The 18,498-nt window shown below is 39.7% G+C and overlaps 1 protein-coding gene across 5 annotated transcripts in view; it reads left to right on the forward strand.

Moving 5' to 3' along the window:
• ABLIM2 (actin binding LIM protein family member 2) overlaps positions 1-18,498 on the forward strand; it is a 150,932-nt gene that overhangs the window by 79,666 nt on the left and 52,768 nt on the right. For all 5 annotated transcript variants that reach the window (XR_012673451.1, XR_012673452.1, XM_075148656.1 and 2 more), the window contains exons 7-8: positions 12,491-12,578; positions 15,871-15,929. Coding sequence is in view for 3 of the 5 variants with exons in the window: in XM_075148656.1 (XP_075004757.1) it covers positions 12,491-12,578; positions 15,871-15,929 (147 nt within the window). In the remaining 2 variants the exon portion in view is untranslated. The remainder of the gene's footprint in view (positions 1-12,490; positions 12,579-15,870; positions 15,930-18,498) is intronic.

The following is an 18,498-nucleotide window of genomic DNA, read 5'->3' on the forward strand; positions in this document are numbered from 1 at the left end:
AGATGATGCCTCACCACTACCTCGTGCAGGCATAGTAACCCCTTCCACAGTTTCTAAAGAAGGTACTTTCCCTGGTATATCTCGCACTGAGTGTGTTTTTTTTCTGTGGCTTTGTTAACATTGATAGCCTGTAGCGAGATACGACATGGCGGGATGGGGAGGTTCTCTTCATCTGCTGTTTCAGCTAATGATGTTGTTAGAGGAAGCCTTCGTATCCAAAGATAACCTCCTGGGGATGTTTTGATGAGAAACGTGATATAGGCTGTGAGGGGATCAGGTGTGGTTGCTTGGATAGGCAACTGCAGCCCAGTGATGGCCAGGCTTAGTTGCCTCTTAGCAACTCTACTGGTAGCTGATGAACAAAATGGATCTCTGCTGCTGCTAGCTGATGTTTTGAATTTCACGTGAATAAAAGTTGACAGTGTAGCATGTTGGAAGTTATGCTTTTGGAAAGGTCTCTTGGGGCTTATTTATATGCAATCCAACTGCTTCTGTAAGCACTGAGGAGTATTTTCAGCACTTAACTAGACTTCTGTCTACAACTGTCCCATGATTTACAGCTACACGGTTGTGGTGTAAATGTTCTACAAGTGCGGGTGAAAACAGCTGTATCACTTACTAAACATAAAGATGGGTCCAACTGCTGTATCTGACATCATAAGATGGCAGCATGGCACCCAGTATATGTGGGGGAAGAAAGGGTTAACATTTTTCTAGTTTACTGGTATATGTCTAGAAAAGCATAATTAATATATTTTTTTCAAATCTATTAATCATAACAGTATGCTATTTTAAAATAAGGGAACAAATGCAGTAGGCACTACACAGAAATAAGACTAGAAATGTCAATTATTTGTACATCAATTAAGTGCCACTTATACCTCAGTGACTTATTAATTAAAACATTAATCTTATTTTTTTCTTTTTTGTAGTTTGTTTTTTGCTTTGCCCTAGGGTTGACCTGCTTTTGTTTGCAGCCAAATCTACTTTGTAAATCAATTGCCTTTCCCTTTGCAAAAGTCTCGGTTTAGCAGAGAGACGAGACTAATTCTTTACAGCAGGGTGTACAAATTTCTGCCTGCAGTGTGGAAGAATGGTTCATTCTGAAACGTGTGTTACCCTGCTGTTTTGCTAACAACAAAACCTAGTGATGTGTGAAAGGTGCTTGAGCAGCTTATAGGCATTAATACTGAAACGTGCAATGAAAGCGGCTCCATCTATGCGAAGGAAGGGTTTCCAGTAGCATGGGCAGCCTCGCGAAGGCTGTCAGAGCGGCAAAAGGATCCAAGTGTCAGTACTAGTCTTCAGATAAAAACTGCTCTCTACGCCAGTTTTCTCCCATCACAAGAGAAGAAGGAAAACTCTTGGAAAAGATACATCTAAATATATCAGCATTAGCTCTTGCAAAAGGAAACCGTCTAAGGTAGGAAACATTAACTAGCACGTTCAATGCGTAATGTTTGCAGAGGTGCAAGGCATTTTGCAGCTTGAGAATGGTCTCTGTTTTGGTGCCACTTGTGTTCGTCTGGGGCTGCTGGTTTGCAAAGCAGGTTAATCATCAGTGCATAGTATCTGAACTTGGCCGGGTAAGTGTTAATTGACAGTTGACTTAGACTTTCTGCTTTAAAATAGGCATCGTTAAAAATACTATCAACAAGCATATAAATAGTAATGCAAATGTTTTTGACCTTAGCTTTTAGCCTTTTCTGTAGCCCAATTGTATTGTTTTAGATACATTCACCTTATCTTTCTCCCACCCTCATCCTTTCCCTTTTTCAACCATCTCTTCTCTCCAGAAAGAGATACAGAGGTACACCTATGCATATTTATTATCTGAACTGTTAAAAACTCACAATTGTTGGCATGTCAGGAAAAAACAGTACATATTAAAAGGAACTATTTGCATGGTTTTTACCCTGTAAGTCAGTTTTTAGGTTTATTGAGGAAGAGCACTGAGTAGCATTTGGTGATAGCTTAAGCCTGTTACATTTTTACCAAAGTAAGGGATTCTGCAAACTATTTCTGAATAACACAAAAGAGAAGTTCAGAATTTGAGAGAAACTGGCTGATAGAGAAGAAAGAATTATTATTGCAGGTTTTGTGTTTTTTTTCCAGTTGCTTGCTCGCTTTTCTGTTGAGGATTTCTCTCGTATGTATGGAAGAAGTCCCTGGTAGCGCTGCTGTGCATTTGTGCCTGCGTGGGTTTGTATATGTTAGAGTTTTAGTGCATAGTTTGACTCTTGAGCCTGGCAGAGAGGTGAATGGTGTCCACTGCCTTTTCCCATTATGCAAAAATGTAGTACCAGTTAACTATCTTAAACTATCTTAATTGATTAATTAAAGCATCAAAGCAGTGATTCCAGTAGTCACCTTGATACCTTCTGAGCCTCAGACACAAACAGCATACAGTACGCCAGTTACAACGCCTTTCTAAGTGATGTGTTGCTGTGGTGATGCATTATTATGTAGTAGTATTTGCTGGCATTTGAATATTTTGACAGTGTGAAATGTTGCACTTTTTGGACGTCTTCAGTTCCTCATCCTATTTGCATAATTTCTTTCATTACTGGTGGTCTTCTGACTCATGCCTCGGGCATGCCGCGGTCGGCTCTGCAGTGCCCTGTACCTACCCATTATCCAGCCAACAGCACCAGCACCTCCCTCCAGCTCTCTCCTGTAACCATGACAGTGATGCAGCAGTAAGTGCACTTAGTGGCAATTGGCTTTGTTGATAAAGTATCTCCAGGATGCTCTGGCCCATGTGACAACGGCTCTGTGTGTCTGCTAGTAGCAGGAAAGCAGCCTGTGGCTCGTTTCTTGTATCTTTAAGATTTTTCATCCTGCCAATCTTCAGCATTTTTTGTGCTTCTTCAATTTCCCCCCCCCCCCCCCAAAGTAAGAACTTCTGAATGGTACCTTGAACTGGAAATGTGTGGATGAGTCTGAAAGTAACAACTTCCTACTTCCAGGAAGGACTATTAATGTCAGTTCTGCATATGACAGCAGCATTTCCAGTCCCAGCTAAATTTGGGGATCCAAAATATCAGTCCTTATTCAAGCACAGAATGAGAGACAGCTTCTGTCCTCAGACGTTTGCAGCCTGGATCACCACGACCAGTGTGACTTCATCTGATAAATCATGCTGCCTCTCCAGGGCTGTTCGGTGTTGGTTGCAGCTTCATTCTTCCCATCTGAAATGGGTGGGCTAAATCCACAGCTGCAAAGTCAAAAAGGAAGGGGAATATGTCTGCAAGTCATCTTTCTCCTTCTTCGCTCCCTCTCCCCTGTCAAGGGATGGCAGAAGTGAGAGCCAGCTGCAACTTGTCTTGGCCCGTAAGTGGGTTTTAAGGAGTGGGAGAGGAAAGTGGAAAAGAAATGAAGGAGGTTGTTGAGCAAACGGAAAACAGAAGCCTCTTCCAGTCTCAGTGGGTGGCAAGAAAAATTTGCAAAGCTGAGAAGAAAAAGACAAAAGGGGCAGATCACTCATTGCATAACAAAAGCAACTGAGTGCAAAATCAGTGATTTTAGGCATGACAGACCATTTTGGTTTACAAGATTATGTACCAAATTCTGTAGAAAAAATGCACTATTGGCCTTTTCCAGCTTTTGCCTGACTGTGGCAGGGCTGAATTTGCTTCTGAGTTGGAACTTGTCTGCAGATGCCACAGAATGAGATTACAGTTACAATAGTGCTTATTTTATTTTCTAGTCTTTCTTTTTCTTAATTATTCTCTGTAGGGTTTTTTAATTATTTTTTAATTTCTCCCGCAAGCATTAGAAACTTCTCCTTCTGAGAGTCCAGTATATAGTAAGTTACTATCATGCTGAAATAAATGTCCCTGTTGGTACATTCGATCTGCACTTTATACCTGGAAGAATAAAGAGTGTGTGGGAGGCAGTAAAAATGACTCGAATGTGGGTGGGAAGTCTCAAGGCTCTGCAAAGTACAGCAGGATGAGCCAGAACCAAGACAATATGAAATAACCGTACATGTGAGACAGCTAAAGCTGTAAGTAATGCTGCAGGTGCACGTATTGAACATTTCACATGACTGTTTTTTTGGCATCTAGCAGGATGATAAATGAATCCAGTAAGGAGAAGATGAGGAGAAGGATTGATTCAAAACATTACACTACATTTACGCTGGTGTAAACCCCGTTGAAAACGGTTCATTTGCCCTGGCATGCTGCTGAAGTGACTCAGTGGTGAGTCAGGTCCACTGTGACTAAGAGAATTAGTAAGAGTTTTCCTCCACATAATTCTCTCTTTGTCTCCTGGCTCTCACACTTTTCTCTCCTCGGCACTGTTGTATAACATCAGCGATAGATATTTTGCCAAATACCTCTGCCTTGATAATGTTGCCTGTCCCTTCATACCCAGTAGATGATATGACAGCTGTTTACTAACTTAACCAGTATTGTATACAACTATTACTGAGTAATCCTTCAAGTTCTTCTGTAGCATATGCAAAACTCTGGCTTTGCTATAAATGTGAATGGAGATTTTATGTTGTTACACTTAAAGCTGGTAACTGAGCACAGTCGTCTTCTCCAAGCAGCAAAGGCTATCTGATTTTCTGAATAACATCACTCTATTTTGAAAATAGCCCATAGAATCCAGTTTATGGAGCAAGTGTAGTCCACATAACAAATACGCCACTACGTGGATGCAGTGGCAAAGTTATGAATGTGTGGCCACTGAGCAATACTCGATGGTGCCGTGCTGTGCACCTTCTCCAGGGTACTCTTGAGATAAAGACAGAAGGACAAACACCTGGGCCCTAGATTTTACACAGCCTTTAGAATTAAACCCACATCACACAACCTCATGTTGAAGCGCTGGCCAAGAACAGGAGGGTTATATTACCAGGTGGGAATAAGCAAGAACAACCCCTGATTTCAGCCTAGTAGGTGGAATAACTTGATAGGAAGGTTTTTCAGGCCAGTTTTGTGCTGCTAGGTCAGAGAGTTTTTAAATAATAACTAATCTGGTTCTGGGAGCAGGAACTAGAATCTTAGCTCAGCCAAAGTCAGGGAACTGCATTTACTTACAGAAATTGTGAATTTGCCTCCATAAATCAGTGCAGTGACTAGTTGGGCCATTTAAAGTTGAAATGCTGTATCTCATTCAAAAACTTTATTAAATTTCATATATATCTGGAGTTCCTCTTTATACCTGTATTGCATTGTCAGTTTCCTGTACATTTCCTCCATCTAAGAAAAAGAACAGTTCATTCACATGATAGTTTAATACCCCAGTAAAAACAATCATTGGGGGAATGAATGAGGAGGTACAAGTAGGATGAATTAAGTATCAACTAAAGGAGTTTAGTGGTTTTCCACCTTTTCTGATTTGCATACTCTGAAAAAATTTCCCAGTGAAGGTACGTACTCCTCAAAGTTGAATTTAAAATGATAGATAATGAACTTCCCTTACCCAGTGTTAAGATGTTTTTCTCCTCAGATCTACTCGTATGAATCCATGGACATAAGCTGAAAGTGGTAGGGGATTCATTTATCAAGGAGTTATGTCTTGATTTTATGTTCTGTTTCAGTATAATGTATTTCAAGCACATCTTTATTTATTTTGATGTCTTATATTCAAAGTGCTTGGAGATGCATGTGGGATATCTGGGGTCCTGGTCGGCTAAACCTGAGAGCAGCGTGCCCTGGCAGTGATGAAGGCCACTAGCATAAAGGGCAGTTTCAACAGGAACACAATCAGGAGATTGAAGATAACACCTTTTATTGAGCATTTGCAAGACCATATTAGGATACTGTGTCCAGCTTTGTGCCCTCCCATACCAAAAGACGCTGATTAACTGAAGCTAGTTCAGTGGAGGGCCACCATGATAGCTGAGGGGCTGGAGCACATCTCCTGTGAGGAGATCCTCAAGGAGCTCGACTTGTCCAGCCTGGAGAAGGGATAGCTTCAGGGGAACCTAATAGCAGCATTGCCATACCTACAAGGAGGCCTTCAAGGGTGTGGAGACAAGCTCCTTACTGAGGTGCATGGTGGAAGAACAGGAGACAACTATCATAAATTGAAAGAGGGGAAGTTCTGACTGTAGAAAAAGGAAAAAAAAAAATCACTGTAAGCATAACTAAGTACCGGAGCAGTCTGCCCCCAGAGATTGTGCAGTTTCCATCATTGGAGGTTTTCAATATCTGACTGGACAAATACCTGAGCAGACTGGTCTGAATTGAGCGGAGGTCCTGCTTTGAGCAGGAGGTTGGATTAAGTGATCTCCTGAGGTCCTTTCCAACCTGAATTATTCTATCATTTTGTGGTGCACTTGCACACTTCCTGACTTTAAACTGAATTATATCTCTACTATTAGCTGTATTATCTCAGTGCCCTTTAATGAATTAATGTGAATGTCCATGAATGAAAATTATTCAAGAAATGGAGACAAAGTATAGAAAAGAGAATAATTTATTGTCTAATTGAAGTTTTAAACTTCTGCCTATCACTACAGTACCTAAGTATTCTTCCCCTTCCCATCCCAAACAAATAGTAACTCCCTTCCACTTAAACAGATAGCAGCAGTCAAGTTTTATGTCTTTCATAAGAGCTTTAGTCCTTCATTTCAGGGTGAGAAGCTGCCTGACGGAAAGGCTTATTGATTGTCGTTGGTTTTGTGCTTTGTTCTGTTTCCCTTTGCTTGAACAGGTGGTTGTCTGGTGATGACCCAGCTCTCCAACAGATTTGTTCCATGTGAAAAGTTTTTAACTAAGAATGCTTTATAGAAGTCTTCTGTTGGCTTTGTTTCTGGGTCATGCAACTGCAGCATGCCTTGGCATACCAGCAGGCTCAGTGTTTTGTAGGCTGACTTCCATTATCTTTGTTCAGGATAGGATACAGTTAGGACTTCATTTGGAGATTTTAGAGTGTAAGGATGGCAGGTTTGAACCTACCTCAGTAGATAACACTCAGTGGTAATAATGCGCTATTACAGCAACCTATTATACCCTTAAAATGGAAAATATTCTTTGATATGATTGAATCATTGCAGCAGTCTAACCTTTTCTCACTTCCACAACTTCTTTACTCCAAGCAGTAAAAGATGTCTGTTACCACTGTGCATTTTGATAACGAGATAGATTTTTTTTTTTTTTTAAGGAAAAAGTTTACTGAAAACTTTTCGTTCTCAGGAAAGGAACCAAATAGTTACGAGTTTATTTAACACATTAAATGATTTTGTCTACTTTCTTTCTTCCCTCTAAATTGGAGAGATATGGATTTGATGGGTGGACTGTTCGGTGGATGAGGAATTGGTGGGATGGTCGCATCCAGAGGGTAGTGGTCAACAGCTCAATGTCCAGATGGAGATCAGTGACGAGTGGTGTCCCGCAGGGGTCCATACTGGGACCAGTACTGTTTAATATCTTCATCAACAATATAGACAGTGGGATCGAGTGCACCCTCAGCAAGTTTGCAGACGACACCAAGCTGAGTGGTGCTGTTGACACACCTGAGGGACGGGATGCCATCCAGAGGGACCTGGACAAGCTCGAGAAGTGGGCCCATGTGAACCTCATGAGGTTCAACAAGGCCAAGTGCAAGGTCCTGCACCAATCCCCGGTATCAATACAGGCTGGGGGATGAAGGGATTGAGAGCAGCCTTGCCGAGAAAGACTTGGGGGTACTGGTGGATGAAAAGCTGGACATGAGCCGACAATGTGCACTCACAGCCCAGAAAGCCAACCGTATCCTGGGCTGCATCAAAAGAAGCATGGCCAGCAGGTCGAGGGAGGTGATTCTGCCCCTCTGCTCTGCTCTGGTGAGACCCCACCTGGAGTATTGTGTCCAGATCTGAACCCTCAGCACAAGAAAGACATGACCTGTTGGAGTGCGTCCAGAGAAGGGCCACGAAAATGATCAGGGGGATGGAACACCTCTCCTATGAAGGAAGGCTGAGAGAGTTGGGATTGTTCAGCCTGGAGAAGAGAAGGCTTCAGGGAGACCTTATTGCAGCCTTTCAGTAAAGGGGGCCTATAAGAAAGATGGGGACAAACTTTTTAGCAGGGCCTGTTGCGACAGGACAAGGGGGAATGGTTTTAAACTGAGCAATGTGGTGAGATAGGATGTACTAAGACTTCACTGGTGAGAGAATCATCAGAAGTCTTGAGTCTTTTTTCCAGGACTTAGCTCGTGCTTTGAGCTCTAGGCTGCTCAGGTTTAATCCCTCATGTGTCAATCCATAAGCAGTTGTCGCTCATCAACTTGCAGTAAAAAATTATATCAATCACACTCCTAGCAACGGCATGAGAGGCCAGACAAGCAATGTCGTTGTGATAGAATTACAATTATTATACATACCATCTTTCATATATTCTACCACTTCATCAGTTATTGCAGCCACAGCCAGAGAATGAGCAGAGATTTTTGTTGAGCTGTCTGCAATAATGTAGTATCTTTTTCCTGAGTGGTGACAGCTAATTTAAAACCCAACCTTAACTAGTTAAGGTTATTCCTTCCGGTATGAATTACTCTGGTTTTGCTAGCATTCCATGTTTCCCAGGCCTGGTGTTCATACTGCTCTGCAGACTTTAGGATAACACCCCTTACTGTCTTCAAATTTTGCTTTAAATTATGTGATTCACATTTGTCACATCAGGTTCATTCTTCTTTTATCTGGTTCAAGCCCTGAAGTTAATGAAAAATGAGGAAAGGTGGTTGTATGTGCTTTGTTGCAGAGCTTTCTGATCCTGTTTTAAGTGAAGCATGGGTTTACTTGTCGATGTGCTGTGGGACAGAGAGCAACACTGCGGTGCTCCCGGTGCTTAGGGCAGGGAGCGTGGGGAGGTCCTCGGCTCCGCCAGGAGAACGTTCACGTTGACCCAGCCCAGAAGGCTCTGCCTGCTGCGCAGAGGAGATTTACCATTCAAAGTGGTCCCTCATACCTAAAGGGAATGAAGTTAATTTGTAATACTTTGTCTCAGAGTGTTAAGGACTGTTTTGACTCTACCTTTAAATTACACACCAAGAATTTGACTCGGTGATTGTGGAAAGCTGGTGTAGTCACTTGAAGAGAAATTAAACTGTTGGTAGTGTACTGTGTTCCTAAGGACATGCTTTGCTATTCAAGTTTGAGGAAATCTCAGTTGAGAATTAACTTTTAAATTAATCTTCATAATAATACTATCTTCACTTCTGGATGCCCGGGCACAAAGACTTGGTGCAGTCTTGAAGCAATTGTAGGATATTGAGAAGGTTTCTTACGATCTACCACTTGAACCATAAGAGATCTCAGAGATGAATGTCGCTTCTTCTGTGGTATGTGCGTGTTGATATTTTATTAAACACTGAGACAACAATCTGTCAAACTAAGCTTTCAAACTGTGCAAAGAAGAAGTAACCATATGGTTAGGAATTTGTTTGCTGCATTAAACTCCCTCACATCCATATAACCAAGAAAAGAAAAAATAACGAGGCCATTATTACAACTAAACTGAAAACATAAAACAGTTGCTGCCCTAAGCTTATAAAATTTCTGGGTTCTGCTGGAGCCAATTGTTCATCTATGAGCTGAAGCCTCTGAAATAGTCTGAAGAGAGAGGAGGAAGGGGCACTAATAAAAGCCTCCTTGGCAGGTACCCAAGTGGGGTTACAGTTTGCATTCAGACCCAACACACCCAGGTCTGAATATCATTTATGGTATCTAATCAGGCTAACTGTATAAATATATCAGGGAATATTATTAGTTAATTCCTACATCAAATCCCTAGCCTCAGATTCATCTATCACATCTCCTTTAGAAAGATGGTATGATCTGTTTTAAATACTTAAAGTGATGAAGAGTCTGCTATGTCTTGTCTTCTGTGCTTTTGTTAGAAGAGGGATATCATAAAAAAATATAAAAAGGGGGAACAAAGACGACTGTCAGCGCTTAGAGTTACATGAAGAGTTTGAGTATGTCCCATTTTAATTCGGAGGTAATTATGCAAAATCCATTGGAGTTATGCTGGTGTGAGCATCAATAAGAGGATCACAACACCTTTTGCCCCTGATTTTTCTGTTATAATCGTATCTAAGTTATAAAAAGAGGTCTCTTTGTGCCATTCTACAGCTAGTTGATATTACTTACTCTACAGAGTGAATTAAAATGATGTATTTGGTTGTGCTGTTAAATTTGGGGAAATAGATTTTATTCTGTGATGCATCCAGGTTATCTGAGAATGTGTTCTGACAGTTTATTTTGGCAAAGGAGTAATTGAATTCCCCTAGAGAGTGTTAGCCTGGGAATTGTATCAGCTGTGCTAGATCAATTGAATTATTGAGGCTATGCATTGTATTAGCAATGGTTGTGCAGTACAAATCTTCCAAGGGAAATTATGTTTCTTTTCAGCTTGATATTCCAAATTTAAGTTTATCTCATGATAGTTAAATAACCTTCTGCGCTTAAACACCTGCACTCAGTCAAGCAATTTTAAACCTGAGGTTTAAACCCAGTACTGATACTTCACAGTCTGATACTTTAAGGTATTGACACAGGTAGTAGTGACCATCTTCCATGTCTAAAGTTGCAGAAATCACACAGCAGTCTGCACAAATGACACCATAAAAAGAAGAATTAATTGGAACAAAGCTGTTTTCAAAATGTCAATTCTGATGTGATGCTGATTTAAAATACAGCAACAGGTTTTCAGGGGTGAACCAAGTTAACACTAATGAAGTAAAACCAGAGATTCTTTAACCTAAATTTATCACACTCCTGTGTTTGATATTGTGAATGGTAAAATACCCCCAGAGACAGATTATGTTCTTTAGTATAAATACCTCTGAAGGCTTCGATATTCAGTCAATGAAAAAGAGTAAGACAAGTCATCCCTGTAGTAACAGTGTTAAATTTCTAGATTAATGGAAGAGGGATTTACAGTGCAATGCTGTGAGAGCATATTTACATGCTGAAGACAGTGGGGCAATACTTGATAGTAATTTCTTAAAGGTACGTGCAATGCCCTTTCAAACTTCTCCAGATAAACAGGTTATGAGACATTCTACATGGACCAGAATTTGCTTATTTTTAACTCCAGGAGAACTTCTACTGAAGTCAGACTTAGCTTAACTTTAAGTTAAAACTTAGTTTAACTTAGCTCTAACCTTTAGAGTTACTTGGTTTCCTGGCTTTTGTTCATAATAGGAATGGCATTGACCTTAAGCCACTTAAACCATGGGCCATTCTGTCTATCACAGAAGAGTGTGGGGTCAAAGAGGAGGAAGGAGATGCCAAGATTTGGCTTTCAGTTCTGTAGGGGTTTTGAAGAGTGAGGAGTGCTGGGAGCATGCGCAAGAGCTGGCTTTGGGCTGTTGAACTCTGTTTTGTGAGTGTCATCTGAAAGATGGGATAGGCGTGCAGTTTTGAGGGGCTGGCCTGCGTCGTTCACTCAGAAGAGCACAACTCCCTCAATGCTATTTTTGTCACTGGCTCAAGCCAACATTGCCTTGTGGTGCTGCTGTCCTTGCCTGTGGGAACCAGAGCTAACAAGTTTGCCCACGGTCGGTCATAGAATTGAATTTTGGCCAAGCTACCAAAATTGAGTCCTGCATAAATCCCATGATCCAAGAATCTTGGCTTGCTTTTCTGGTAGTCATTTGAGGTTAACTTCACCCTTGTCTGTGTTACACATTGATATTCTGACACAGACAAGCCCTTGCTCCTTTTAGCAGGTAGATGCCTCCTCTTGCAAAACACACTGAGGTCAATGGTGAAACAGTTTAAATTAATGGGGTTATAAGATAATTGGAAATTTAAATTTATGAAAATTGATGAGTTACTAAGCTGTTCTGAGCAAATTTAGGGCTCAGTCCTATTCTCATTCCAATCAATGAAAATGGTGGTATTAAATTACGAGGATTAATCTCAGAACAATTAGCAAAGCTCTTGGCCTGTCTACGTGAGGGATTTAGTGCACAGTACCGAAAAGTGGGCGCTCTGAACTTACAGTCTTATAGACACACCACATACATTCCTCATGGAAACCCTGTAGTACCTATTACCTGCAAGCCACTTTCAAAGCAGGTACAAACATTCCTTGAACAAGACGGTTCTTGCTGTGCGTTAAGAGTATATGTTCAGTGGGATCATGAAGAACATACAGTGAATTGCAAATGCATGCTCAAGGTTATGACCTCCCAACTTCCTTCTGCAGGTGAGTCCTAAGCTACCTTGCACTTGGTGCACAATATGGTTGTCTACAGGGAAAATGTGTTCGCTGTATAGAGTTGTTTCCATTCTGTAAATTCAGAGACTTAACTATTGCACGTTACCTTTTTTTGTGTAGGCAAGACCATAAAGTACATTTTAAATCATGAATTGTCTATAATCAAAAATAAGCATTGTGGTTGTAGGAGATTGTTGAGCTAATTGGCATTAACTCATTTATTCTAATTAGTCATATTCTAGAGTATGAAAGGAAAACAACTCATAGTGAAGCTGCTAAACTGATCAGTATATTTAATCACCTGTACCTTTTTTCCCAAACAGGCAGGAGAAAAACATTATCACCCAACTTGCGCACGATGTGTCAGGTGCAGTCAGATGTTTGCAGAAGGAGAAGAAATGTATCTTCAAGGTAAAAGCAAACAAACGAAAAAACCCCCCAAACCAAACCAGTTACACTCGGTAGCATGGCCTTTTGCCCATACCTGCTAGCATGGCTGAGCTGTTTTGCACATATTCTCACTTCATAACTACCAAAGAAAGTGAAGAATGCAATGTGTAGGCTAAAGAAAAGCAAACCCAAGCCCTTGTTGCTTCTTACTCACTATTACTTCTCTCTCGGTTCAAATCCAATAGCAAGCGTGAATCACAGAAAGGATGAGTGGTAGCAGTTATTTCCTGCAGATGGAAGTACTTGACAGTGAAGATTATAAAATTTTCCATTTACTAAAAAAATGTGAATTTTTCTGCAGTGATAAATGGTCCAGATGAAAGTTAACACACATACAGGACAGCAAGTTCCCTAAAGCAGTCCTAAGTCTAGTTTGGTACACATTGCCCATTTGGGTACGAGGAGAAAATCTGAAGGTCCTTACCTGAATTCCCCTCAGTCAGACCTAACTGCCTTCAGAGGGTGGAGAAGAGGATGCCATGGAGCTGAAGCCCTTGCCAGACAAATATGCCTATACTTTATGCAGCCATAAGCTTGCATCGCTTAGGAGGAAGCTATGCAGGGAGAAATTCAGTCTTTCTTGTCAGGGAATTTCAGTGGTAATAGAGAACAACTTGTGTAATAATTTATTCAATGGAAAAAAAAAGTTATTTAACATAGATACGAGCTAAAATCTGTATTTTATATGTAGCACTTTTAGCTGTACTAAACTGATCAAAGAAAACAATGTTTACACAGTTAAATACAGGGTCAGACACCAGAGAAAATGAAGGCTTTTGCCTATGTCTTTGACTGGCAGTATCTTTTCAAAGGAAAACAGAAAAGAGAAGCTCAGTAGGATGTGGGAACTGCAAGGCTGATGTATTACCCTAAAATCACATGCTTGCCCAGATCTGTATTGCAACTTTGCAATTGTCCACAGTTTTCTAGAAGTGTACTTTGAAATCATTCATTAAGCTGGAAAAGTTAGACTTTATTTAAAACACAACAGTGGTCTCAGTAAGATCTAATTATAATTTAGTACGTTATTTAAAATGACAATTTTATTGTCACTTTGGTTTGCAACAAGAACTAGCTCATTAAAGGACATAATGATCCTTGTCTGTGCTCTTGGATTCTCTCTCAGGAGCCAGAAAATGCTGTGGTTCTTCCAATTGTAAAGTAGCTTAGCAGTACTAAAATCCTCTAGGAAATCAATGCTTTAAAAAAAAGATACCAAACTACAAATTTGTTTTTAGATTTCAAGCCCTCTGAAACTGGGTTGCAAGTGAATCTTCTTTTTAAGTTCACTTTGTTATAAGGGTGGATATTTGTTAGGTTTTGTGCTGATTTTTAGTTCAAATAATCGCAAAGTATGTTCAGGTCCTGCTGATTTGGACCCATCTTACTCACTTTATTTTCTGATGCATGAAACATTCATACCAGCTCACAATCTCACTTTTTATCTAAACATGAAGAGCAGTTTCCATTAGAAACTGGTGTTAACTTCATGAAAGATTTGTGATTAGGTTATTTGGACTGCCTGACCTGATGTGTCAGACAATAAAAAATGTCAGAGCCCAGGTTTTTATAACTTGTTCTTCATCCTCTTAATAAACTACTGTAAAGTTCCTTTAGGTGTTGCCTGTTCCTTAGCAGAAATTGAGTCGTCAGTGGTCATCCAGCAGATGACTTTTGGGTGAAAGGACTCTCTTCTGTGTGAAAAAGTTTCCCAGCCAGTTTTGCTTGACCATAGATAGCAGTAATTAAAAAAAAAATTGATCTAAATACTTCTTAAAACCATTGGGAAGATTTACATCAACTTATGCAGCAGTTGGGACAAACGCTTTCAGTAGGCAAGCTCAGACCCATTCATAATTGGAAGATAAATTAGCATTGAATTTAAAGGTGCTATAAAGAGGTTTCTTAGTGGTTCAGTCCCAAAAAACTTCAGTAACTTAGTAAACAATTTCTCTGATCTGTACTTATAGATAGTCTTTTACTGCTTGAGTCTGTGTTCATCTGGGTTATTTTTGTGAAATAAATTCTAATGATCTCCATCTGTCTTCTGGGAAATAGACTTTCTGTTTCTATCTTGTTTCCAAAATCCACTGGTTAGAAAACTATCAAACTGCTGTGAAAACAAAGCATTTCCAATAAATCTTCTTGGTGCTCTCCACCCAGTATAAACATTAAATATTTATAACACAAAAGTTCTCAACTTCCCATTTAGTCAGGCAGAAGTTGCAGTGTACTCACGTTATTTAACTGTGCAGAGCTTTAGCTTGTGGCTTGTCCGAGCTCAGACTGGCATAAACGTAAAAGTTCCTTTTTGCTATTAAAATTCACAAATAATTCTTTCATTTTATATAGTTACACACATTCCACTTCCATTGAACGCTGAACATTGAACATTGTGTTCAACTTTTTGAAAGGTTTTTTTTTCCTTTGTGATTGATGCAAAACTATTAAGTTTCTTTCTCACACTTATGATTACTTATATCTCAGGAGTTCATGATCCTCTCTTCAGTACTTACATGCAGTAGAGAATTGGTTCATTCTGTATTTCCTGCTTCCTCTAGGATTGATATTCCCCTGAATTTATGCAGTTCTTTAGTATTTGACTTATGAGAGACAAACATATAGGAAGTGCAAGATCAGTACAGTGAATAATTCAGAAAGAAAGACTGGATTTTCAGCTAGTGTTAAATGCCACAGTGCTATTCCATCCCATCACAGTATGCTACTTAGTATGATCTGGGCCAGACGATTACAAGAATACGTAAAATAAGAGTACAGGAAATTCTGACTACATGTAAGGAAAAAAAAATTTACAATGAGAGTGGAACAGGTTGCCCAGAGATGCTGTGGGATCTCCATCCTTGGAGATATGCAGAACCCAACTGGGCACAGCCCTGAGCTGCCTGCTGTAATGGGACCTGCTCTGAGCCGGAGGTTCGGCTGGAGGAGCTCCAGAGATCCCATGTCACACTTCTTAGGACTCAGGTTTTGATGTTAATCTCACATATTGAAGTCCATGTAGCTTTCTGAAGTGCGCCTAGTCTTTAATATGTATGTGATCAGGCTCACTGATATTGAGAAGTTGTCACTTTTATCTTCGAAAGTATCCATAAAATAGTGACTGCAGTGGAGTAAGTCAGTGTGCTATGTCTTATAAAACCTTATAGGAAGGTTTAATAAGGTTCTTATTTTAAACCTTTTAAGGTTCTTGTTGGGGAACTGAATTAAGCAGAACTTTAAATTTCCTTTCCAGGTACATCCATTTGGCATCCAGTTTGTAGACAGGCTGCAAAGGCTGAAGAAAAAAACAAGGTAAAAATACATTGGTTTTACCCAGTATTATTCCATTGTCATATTATTGTCTATCCCTTTTTTTGCAGCAGGCATGGAGGGAAGGATTTGGAATTTTTTCTCTACTGTAATTTTAAATTTTAAATGACAGTAATCTATTAGGTTAATGTAATGTAATAATGTACTATAAATATTCTGCTTTTACTTAGTGATTAAAGCTTCAGGTTCAGGAGAATGCTGACTTAAGAGTTATGTATAGAAGCTGAAGGAAAAATGTGAAAATATGAATAAGAAAAAAAAAGTTAATTTTTAACTTCTGTTTGATGATGATGTGATCAGTGCACGACCTCTTCTCTTTTTATGTGGCTCTGCACTTAAAAGATCAGAGGACTTTCACTTTATTTGTTTTTACAAAAAAATCTCTCCTTGGAATTTCTTTTTTATTATTTCTTTGTAAAATGTTGGGAAGCCAGCCCCGACTTAATTTAATCTCTGGCTTTAAGTACCTCCTTAAGTTGGATGATTTGTGCATCTGTCTGTGTGCAAGGGGAAAAGGGGGGAGTTCTGGCAACTTTAATGATTACAAGGTTAGCAGATGAATAAGCTGCCCCTAGGAAATGAAGAATTAATCTGTAGCTGGGGAAATGATCTCTCTGAAGTGGTGGGACTGAGATGCATCTATCTCATTTAATGCGGAGGCCAAGTATGGGGTTTTTCAGTTCTGTTGTTCTCTCATGCTCCAAGTGGTATCCTTGCACCCTGGTATCCTTGTTCGTAAAAGCTCTGCTTTGATTCATCAAAGCTTGGACACAAGGCACATGGGACAAGTCAGAACAGCAGGCAGCAGCTATAAAAAGAGTGTTTACAAATCTGGTGTGTTAGCAAGTGCAAGTTTGACTAAATTACAGTTTCGAAAAAAATTTGGTTTGGGCTTTACCCTGAAGGATCTTGGCTGTATTTTTTGTACCGATGTGGTTGGGAAGCGATTGCTCTGGTATTCTTCATGGTGAGTTCTGAGTATCAAATAAGTAGCATTTCAGTATAAAATGTATTGTTTAATACATATGTATTTAAAATTTAAAAGTCAAAATACTTTACTTTAGTAAGTGATGATTCAGCCTAATACTATTAAGTAGTATTTCAGGTTTCCTAAGGATTTTATTCTGGCTGAGTAACTGAAATTGCAAGGCTAAAACCCCATGTAATTTATTGAAAATGTAGTAGGGTTTGGTATTTTTTTTCTCCCCTCCTTCAAAGAAAGACAGCAGATGAGGTTGTACTGGGTTCCTACTGGCTGCCTTTTCCTCACAAAGGCAAAGAAAGTGTACCTGTAACATACTCTGTAACGGCTGACTCATTTATAACACATCTCTCCTGAGTGCTGGGAGTCTGCCCCTTCCCCAGCAGAGAGGAAGACATCTGTATCTGAAAGTCAGTGGGAGTTTTGCATGAGTAGGGAAAAAAACACAGAATGGAGCTCAAATAATTTTTCCAAGTCTAGTCATTTTTCCTTTTCTTTGGGGTTTTCCTCTTCTTTTGGTCTTTACGCTCATTATTGAAAAAATAAACCAAGAAGAAAGGATGCCGTTTCAAAGAGGATAGTAATGGACTTTTCAACATAACTTGTAAAGTTGGGAATGGGATATACTGGTTGAGAAATTTTCTAGTCAACCTTTGCAATTTGTTGTTTTTAAAAGTTATCTTTCTATATATTTATATAGATACATGCACAGCATGTAATTAAAGTGAGTGACAAAGGCAGAAGGAGTAAGTGGCAGCACACTCCAAAACTTTGGAGATGGAGTGGAAGGGAAAAAGAAGTTGTGAAAGAGAGTGACAGCAAAAAGAAAAATTATGGGAGAGTGAGATTGTAAGCAGAAGGGATGAAGCTGGAAAAGAGAGAAGAAATCAAAGTAGCAAGAGAAAGAATAAGGATTATCAAAAGGCATAAAGGAAAAAGAGGTAGGTGGAGGGAGAATAAAAATGCATAATATGGAGAAAAGAACTGAACAGAAGCAGTGGAATCAAACGAGATGCGAGTTTTTACTGCAAAAGCTAGGAGATTATGTGCAGCACGCATGGAGTGGGGATGCTAAAAGGGGTAATGGGTCATGCAGAGAATAAAAAGCATGTGTGAGATGTGGAATGAGCGGGTTTTAATCACCAGGAGGAGAAATGATACAATTTGTGGGAGTAACTGAATAGCATAAGGAAGCACGGAAGCAATATGCAGAAGTACCTTAGAAAGATGAGACTCTACGCTTTGATTGCAAAAGTTAGAAACTTTAATTAATTGTAGTTCTTCTTAAAAACAAGATGACACCTCTAAGTTGAGGAAAGCCCCTGAAAAAACTCCAGGAATTTACTAAGAGTTATTAAATATATTCAGCCAGGTATGTTATGCTTTTTAAGGTCATGACACAGAAGGAAGCTCTGAAGCATTATCTAGGGAATCCTGTGGTTAATCCAAAACTGTCATTTGACTTTAACAGGGTTTAAAACATTGAAATAGTGCAGTTTTATTCAGGATTTTTTCTCTACTGCATTGGATCTCCTGTAGGGACATCATGAAAGAGAAGTATGGTTTGCA

Source organism: Calonectris borealis, chromosome 4 (genome assembly GCF_964195595.1).
Source record: "Calonectris borealis chromosome 4, bCalBor7.hap1.2, whole genome shotgun sequence".
In the NCBI taxonomy this organism is placed as follows: Eukaryota; Metazoa; Chordata; class Aves; order Procellariiformes; family Procellariidae; genus Calonectris; species Calonectris borealis.